The 8,631-nt window shown below is 52.3% G+C and overlaps 1 protein-coding gene across 2 annotated transcripts in view; it reads right to left on the reverse strand.

Moving 5' to 3' along the window:
* Positions 1-4,956, reverse strand: part of AP3D1 (adaptor related protein complex 3 subunit delta 1) — a 40,655-nt gene extending 35,699 nt beyond the window's left edge. The window contains exon 1 of one of the 2 annotated variants that reach the window (XM_023644346.2): positions 4,631-4,956. In XM_023644346.2, the coding sequence (XP_023500114.1) occupies positions 4,631-4,726 (96 nt within the window). In that variant the 5' untranslated portion in view covers positions 4,727-4,956. The remainder of the gene's footprint in view (positions 1-4,630) is intronic. The other variant, XM_023644345.2, reaches the window with a different exon arrangement.
* Between the last annotated feature and the right edge of the window lie 3,675 nt (positions 4,957-8,631).

Consider the following 8,631-nt stretch of genomic DNA (forward strand, 5'->3'; position numbering starts at 1 on the left):
CGCAACACTGCACCGAGCTGTGTGATGTGCCCTGCACCACATGCTTCCTGATTAACGAGGAGAACGCACGTGCCTGGACGCGCCCTCCGGCTCTGTCCAGGAAGAACACACTTCCTCTGTCACTCTCACTGCTGGTGGTGAGGGGGGTGGGGGGTCATTCCCACACCGACCAACTCTGCAACCCCAGCCGGGTGTCGTACAATCAACTCAGTTCTGACACTCTGCCCGGAGTCAGCACAGACCCCACAGCTTAAAGGCTCAGTCCTACGGGACGCCCCACTTCAGACGCCAATCTCAAGTCCAGGTTGTCACCTGGGCTTCTGACCAACGACCATAAATCCGGCTTCCCGTGAACCCCGCTCCTTGCATTTGAGTAGTTTGCTAGAGCGGCTCATAGAACCCAGGAAGCAGCCACTCACGTTTACCAGCTACTACACAATAAAGGGTACGACAAAGCACACAGGTGAGCAGCCGGATGGAGACGTCTAGGAGAGCCCCAAGCAAGGAGCTTCTGTCCTCGTGGAGCTGGAGTGCACCACCCTCCCGGCACACAGATGCTTTGACGGACCAAGAACCTCCCCGAGCCCCACAGTTCAGCGTTTTCATGGAGGCGTCACCACACAGGCATGATCCATCATTAACCCCATCTCCAGCCCCTCTCCCCTTGCTAGGAAAGTGGGGGGCGGGGTGAGTGCCAAGCTTCAAACCACGGCCTGGTCTTTCTGGTGACGAGCCCCCAGCCAGGAGCCACCCAAAGTTGTCTCATTAGAACAAATGACGCTCCTAGCACCCAGGAAATCCCATGTGATTTCAGAGCTCAGTGTTAGGAATTGGGGACAGAGACAAAATACACGAACAAGGATGCTCCTAGTAGCTTTGCTGCTGAGGAAATTACGAAGGTTTTATGAGCTCTGTGCCAGAAACCAGGGACAAAGGCCAAAATATATATTTCCTATTATATCACAATATCACAGGGTCCAACAACACGGTGACAATGTGGGGTACAAGAGGTGCCAAGATGAAAGGGAGAGCATTAGGGAATTCTGGGAGATTTTTCTTATCAATTTGGGTCAGTCCTGCCCCCAGGGGACACTGGTGATGTATGGGGACATCTGTGGCTGTCACACTGGGGGTGCTCCTGGCATCGAGTGGATGGGGCCAGGGATGCTGCTCAACCCCCCACAGCGTCCAGGACGGCTCTGACGTCAGCAGTGCTGAGGGGGAAAGGCCGTGATTTAGGGGATGACCCACGTTATTAAAGTAAAGAACAAAACTCACTTCAAACTTAACATCTTTATTCTCCTCAGAAGTCGTTAAAATAAAAGGAATCTACACAAAGAGCCAAAAGCTCCGGGTGCCCACCCTGTGCAGACGCCATTCGTGCTTCGGTAACGGTCTGGCCAGTGGACCGCAGCCCTGCACACGCCTCGCAGCCCGCGGGGACCACACCTCCAGCGCCAGGGGAACCCCAGGATGGTGCCGCTTCTGAGACCAGAAGCAACAGAACATCAGCGCTTCCCTACGGTCCAATCTTAAACGCAGACCATGCCCAACCTCAGAATATTACTCTGCACGACTAAACTACGGAGTTCAGACATGCCAGGTAAGTGGTTGGAAATGCTCATACCCAAGCGAAAACACTCGGACGCTCCCCAAACACTAAGATAAGTGTGGAGGGCTGTGCGCCACAGAACGAACTCCCCGACGGAAGAGAAGACGCTGGAAGCCACGCAGATGCCCGTCTAGGGGGAGCGGCTCAAGAAACGACGTGCACCCACCCTGGAGAGGCGTCTGGAACGCCCCGGGGGGCTTCGACACTGGTGCCCGTCACACACGGAGCTGTCGGCGGGGACTCCTCCTCCAACAGGCGAGGCCTCCACGCAATCCTGACGGCCGCTCAGAGTCGCCCGCCAATTCCACGCTCAGAGAAAAACCTCGAAGCGTCTGCACCGAACTGATGTAGACAGTTTCCCTTTTTACTTAATAAACCCTGAGCTTATTACAAAAAGTTATGGGCATAACTTGTAATTTAAAGAGACTCAAAGAAAACGCTTCCCCCGAAATACGAAAACTACCTGCAAGAATTAAATGAATAAAAAAATAAAAGTCACTTGGCTCTTTATCCTAGTCACAGCCAAGTTTTAGAAACAAGGATTCGCAAGGGGAAATCCTCCTCCTACCTGCCAACATTACCCATGCTGTTATCCTAAGGATTAAAACAAACTCAAGCACCCAGAAATGTGTGAATTAGACCACTATTTTTCAAACTTTTTGACTCATTTTATGAAATATGTTTTCCCTGGTAACCCAACACACACGCACGCACACATTCAGATGCCATCAGCCGAAATCAGAGTTTCAAGAAGCAACAGTTGGTCTGCAAGCGTGCAATCTGGGATTTTCTAGTTTCTTCTTTTTTTTTTTTAACATAATCCATTAAACTGAATTCACAACCCAGGAAGGGGTCACAGGCTGAGGTGTGGACACAGTTAAGGAGACAATTTCGAGGGTGCTCGGCGTTACGTCACTGGCTGCATCCTCCTAAGCACCCGGTGAGGTGGGGAGGTGGCTGTCGCCCCACTTTACACGGGGGGCTCTCCCCAGGTCACCCAGTCAAACAGGCCCGAGAACCTGGACTCAGGTCCCCCAGAGTTCACGCCAACGACTCCCACTAAAGCACGCTGCCTTTCCACGTGGCTGTGAAGTCACTACTCGGCCTCCCTTCCACGAGGCCACACACGACTTCTCAGCTAACATCTGTGTACAAAGCAAACTCTGGGGAAACTTGACCACTGCAGACACTGCGGCCTGTCAGAACCCCGTGGGGTGCGCCGGGCGGGCGGACGGAAAGGGCCTACTCCACAGAGAGCTGGGGACCAGAAGAGGGATTCAACCATCCGTCACCTGCTCGCTCCCACAGGGACGGAGATGGACATCTGGAGTCAGAAGTTACACCCCATTAAGGAGCCTCCAGACCGTGACGGTCCGCTGATGAGGAAACCACGGCACCCAGATGCCACATCCTGCTGGGAATCGACTGCCATCAGGCCAAGGGCAGGGCCCACGCGGGCACCCGGCCTTGAGGACGCCCAGCACCAGCCTCTCCCACCTCCAGAACCCCCGCCTAACGGGCCCCAAGCCCGTGGAGATGGCGCCACTAACTCCCACCCATTCCAAACAAATAGACCACGGCTCAGGGCACTGCCCAGTGGCAATGCGCACCCCCCTAAAACGCCAGGCGCCCTAATTGGAGCGTGCCTTTCCCCACTGGGAAGACCCTGCAGCCTGTCCTCAGAACCCGGGACCAGGCTGCTCACTGACATCTGCTAACGGAGGAGGGGGGAATCAGGAGGCCAACCAGCGCAGGAAAAGAAACCTGGGGATGCAAACACGCCCCAAATTCACTTAGCCACGTGCAGCAGACAAAATCCAGGCCAATCAGCTCCTCTTCCAACTCAGAAAGCCACTGAAGAGCAGGACACTGGAACCGACACGCTGGCCAGGCCTCCAACGGGATGGAACACCCAGGTGCAGCCAGAGAGGCGAAGGGGAGGGAGTGAACTGAAACAACCTCACTACTTTCCAGCGAGGTCACACCCCTTCCAAAACAGTGCCAGACAGCGGGAGGGACTCGGGCTCCCAGCAGAGGCAATTGGCCCCCCCCCCAGCATCGCGTGTGGGACCTGCAGCATCCCCAGCAGCCACTTCCTCAGGGCAGCCGCTCCCAGGAGGGGCGGCTGGCCCTAAGGCTCCCATTGTCGGAGTGCGGGCTTGGGTCTCCTCCACGAAGCCCGCAGCCTGGTGGCCACTAACTGCCCCCATCCCTCCTAAATCTAGGTCACAGGTTGGGGGCAGCGAAAAAACAAGGAAACGGTGCCCACAGTTACAATTTTACTTCTGGAAAACCCGTCCCTCGCCCTGGCTTTCGGGTTCCTAGCTGAAGTCGGCTTCCCCATTCCAGGACCCCTGAGCGGCTTCCTTATTTTGAATGAAGACACACGCTGCCTCCCCGTCTTCCTCGAGGGAGGCGGCCCCACCTTCCCGAGGACTCGGCCCGGGCCCAGGCCCCGGGGAGCGACCTGGACACGCGCTCATCCCATACGGGGTTCCTCCGGGGGCGGCCCGCGGAGAAGAGGGCCCCGCACCCAGGAGGCCTGGGGCGGGGCCGGGGGCCGTGCATTTGAACAGCTGATCCAAAAACGGCCTCCAGGTTGGAGGGCCGCCGTTCGGGGTACCTGCGTGCGAAGTCTCTTCCGGAGCCACCCGCGGGCAAGGGGAGGGGGAGGCGGGCGCCATGCCCGAGTGGGTAAACTGAGGCTGCGGGAGGGAGGCCACCCAGCAGCAGGGCCCGGGGCGCTGCCTTGTTAACAGTGCCCCCCAGGTGTTCCGATACACACGGGGGGCCGAGGATCGCGGCTCGGGGGCCTTCGGGATCTCATCTGGGGCTGCCTTGGGCCCCCGAGGGTAAACTGAGCCTTGGGGAAAGAGTGGGCGTGCGGCGGCCCAGGCAGCGGGCAGGAGGGGCTCGAGCGGGGAGCGGGGTCTCGAGGGGCGAGCCGGGGTCCGAGATCGGGGGATGGGGTCGGGGTCGGAGGTCGGGGTCAGGCCCCGCGCGGCGCGCCGGGCTCACCTCGTCCTCCTTGTGGTTGCGGATGCCGCGCACCAGGTCTTGCAGGTTCTTGTCGAACATGCGGTCGATGCTGCCCTTGACCATCTTGAGGGCCATCGCGGCGGCCGCCGCCGGGCTCGAGCCCCGGGAGGCCCGCGACCGGGCGCCGTGCGGTGGCCCGGGGGCCGCGCCTGCCGCCCGCGGAGCGCTGCACTGCCGGGCGCCGCGGCGGGGCGGGCTTCCAGGCCAGGTCGGCGGCGGTCCGGGGGCGGCGGCAGCGGCGACCGGCTCAGCAGGCCGCGCTCCCCTCCCCTCCTGCTCGCGCCGCGCCGCTGGCAAATGGCGGACAAGATGGCGGCGGGTCAGCTGACGGCGGCGCCCCGGCCCCGCGCCCCGCCCCCGGAAGCCCCGCCTCCCGGGAAGCCCCGCCCCCCCACCTCCGGAACGCCACGTTTCCCTGACGACGCCAAGCCGTCCAATGGAGACGAGGACTACGCGCCCGTCGCCGTTTTGGCCCCGCCCACCAGGACTCAGGGCTCTTCCCTCTCATTGGTCAGTGGGCTCAGGAACTCCACCCACTTCCTCGTTCCCGGCTTTAACCACGCCCCCCAGGAGCGCCCTCTCTGCCCCGCCCCTCAACTAAGTGACAGGTGTGGGCGGGGCGCCCACGTGGAGCTTCTCAGGCAAGTTCCCGGACAAGAACCCAGCTCCGCCTTTTCTGGGTCTAAAAGCTGACGCTGCGATGAACGGATGCTGTGTCTCCTGCGCGTCTCACAGAATCCTGTATATGGACAGGACGGGGGATTAACATGCCCCTGGAGAAACTGAGGCCCGGAGCTAGGATTCCAAAGCAGTCATTCATTCAACAAACCTTTATTGAGGGTTTCCTGTGTGCCAGGCATGGCAAGTGAGCGAGAGACCCTTGGTTTCTGCCCTCCGGATACACCTTTAAGAGAATAAAAAAGCATGACACCAACTGGAATAAGATATTTGCAGTGCAAATATGTGACAAAGAGCATATCCACAGTATAGCTGACTGAACAGAAAATAAAGCAGAGCGAAACAAAAATTCCAACAAATCACGAAGAAAAAGACAACCTGGTTATTAAAACGTGGCAAAAGACGAACGTGCACTCAGAAAAGAAGACGTTCAGGTGCCCAATGGGTATAATGCAAAACATGCTCTATCTTATTAGTCATTAGGGAAATGTCAATTTAAACCATAATGAGATGCCTTTATACTGCTATGAGAATGGCTAAAATTAGAAACACTGACAATATCAGGTGTTGTCAGGATGTGGAGCAACTGGAACTCTCCCCTCTTACACTCTAGGCAAGAATGCAAAACTACACGGTGACAGTGGAAACCTGTCTGGCTGTGTCTTTAAAAGGTAACATATGTATACCCTATGACCCAGAAATCCCACTCTGTTCCCACCAAGAATGCATAAGTACAACCACCAAAGACTTGGACAAGAACTTCACAGTAGCTATGTTTATATTAGCCCCAAATCCAAAACAACCCAAATGTCCATCAGTGGAAAATGGATACATAGCTCGTGGTATATCCATACAGTGGAATACGATGCAGCAATGAAAAAGAACAAATGACTAATACACAGAGCAAAATGTATGAACTGCACAGATACAGTGTTGAACAAAGTATGCCAAACACCAAAAAGCATACACGGTATGATTCTACTAATATGAAGTTTGATTACAAGCAAAACTAATTTATGGTGAAAGAATTAAGTAACTGGTCATAAATTTTATAACTAAACGAGGGAGAACTGGAAACTGGATGAATAAATTCTGGCATATCCATCTGATGGTTCCCAACCAGCTTTTAAAAAGAATTGGGGGGGAGGCCAACCAAGTGGTGCAGCGGTTAAGTTTGCACATTCTGCTTCTCAGTGGCCCAGGGTTTGCCGGGTTGGATCCTGGGTGCGGACCTACACACCACTTGTCAAGCCATGCTGTGGTAGGCATCACACATATAAGGTAGAGGAAGATGGGCATGGATGTTAGCTCAGGGCCAGTCTTCCTCAGCAAAAAAGAGGAGGATTGGCAGCAGATGTCAGCTCAGGGCTAATCTTCCTCAAAAAAAAAAAAAAAAAAAAAGAATGGGGAAGGTAACTGCTATGGGAATTGCCTTCCTACCCTAAACAGCTAGAGAACCGGACAAAACATGTGAAACAATCGCTTTCAGACAGCATACAAGAGGCAGTGCAGGACGATGATCCCTGAGAGAAGGGAAATAAACAAGACGAACCCTACAATTGTGCCAGAATTCTGCCTGTAGATGATTTCCAGGCTCTAGGTCATGGAGGGGACACCCAAGAGAACATGGTGGCTTCATGAATTGAGGGGATAGAGGTGGGAGATGAGGGAGTCCAAGATGGCTAGAATTTTCAAAGCAATGCACTGGAGAGCGAGGAACTGAACTAAGAAAGAGCTCATGAATGTTCACAAGGGTCTCCTTGAGTCTTTGGCTGAAGATCAAACTGCGTGTGCATATAGTAAAGCTTGTCTAGGTCAAGCAGAGAGGAAAAGCTGGGGAGAAGACAATCCCGACAGCTCACACAGTCTGGGAATACCTGTAGAAGCCAAGATAGAGAGAATTCGTTGAGTACACGGGGCATTCAGTAGAAACCCCCAGAAGATTTGTGCTTTATTGTAAGGCTAAACTAGCCCTGGAGTGAGCTCTGTTATAAACCTGTCCTCAAAGAGATTTTTAAGTCTCCAAGGCATCAAATTACCTGCAAGTAATTTTACTACCAGGCAGAAGAAATCCAATGTTCTCTAAAGATAAACAACATAAACCTGGGACTTATTAACATAAAATTCACAAGGATGAGCACTCAATAAAAATTAATACATATGTGAAGAAGCAAGAAAATGCAACCCATAGCCATGAGAATGAAACGGGTAAAATAAATGGGCCCCAAAATTACAGAGATGAAGGAATTAGAAAAGATCATACTACAGCCACTATAAATAGGCTCAAAGATTTAAAAGACAACATGTACACAATGAATGGAGGAAAAGATTTTGTAAAAGAACCAAGTGGAACTTTTAGACCAGAAAAGTGCAATATATGAAAAAATATTCATTGCATGAAATTAGCAACAGATTAGACACTGAGCAAGAAATGATTAGTGGAATTAAAGACTTCATAATAAAAACTATCTAAAATGAATCACACAGAGAACAAGAATGCTTACAAGATAAGCAGAACCTCAGTGACCTACAGGACAATATCAGGTAACCTGACATACACGTAATTGGAGTCCTAGAAGAAAGGAGACAGAGGAAGGACAAAAAAAAATTTAAGAATAAATGGCCAAAAACTTTCCAAATATGGTGAAAATGATAAACCCACGGATCTAAGAACTTCAATGAACACCAAGAGAGATAAATACACAGAAAAGAACACCCAGGCATGTCATAATTAAAATGTTAGAGATCAGAGATAAAGAAAATAAAATTTGTTAACTCAGAGGAAAAAACACATATACATAGAAACAAAGGTAAGAATGACTGATATTTTTATCAGAAACAATTCACACCCTAATGAACTAATATCTTTCGTGTATCAAATGAAACAACAACAAAAGAACATAGAAATCTGTACCCAGCAACAGTATCTTTCAAAAGTGAAGGCAACATATATTTTTATTTTTTATTTTATTTTTCTGAGGAAGATTGGCCCTGAGTTAACATCTGTACCCATCTTCCTCTATTTTATATGTGGGATGCCTGCCACAGCATGGCATGATAAGTGGTACATAGATCCACACCCGGGATCTGAACCGGCGAACCCTGGGCTGCCGAAGTGGAGCATGAGAACTTAACCACTATGCCACCAGACCAGCCCCTACAATGCGTATTTTTAGACAGATAAATGCCAAGAGAATTTGTAACCAGTAGACCTACATTAAAGGAATGTTAAGAGAGAGATGTTCTTTGAGCAGAAGGAAAATGATACCAGAGATTTGGATCTATGCAAAGGAATGAAGAGC

This window comes from Equus caballus, chromosome 7 (assembly GCF_041296265.1).
Source record: "Equus caballus isolate H_3958 breed thoroughbred chromosome 7, TB-T2T, whole genome shotgun sequence".
Taxonomy (NCBI): domain Eukaryota; kingdom Metazoa; phylum Chordata; class Mammalia; order Perissodactyla; family Equidae; genus Equus; species Equus caballus.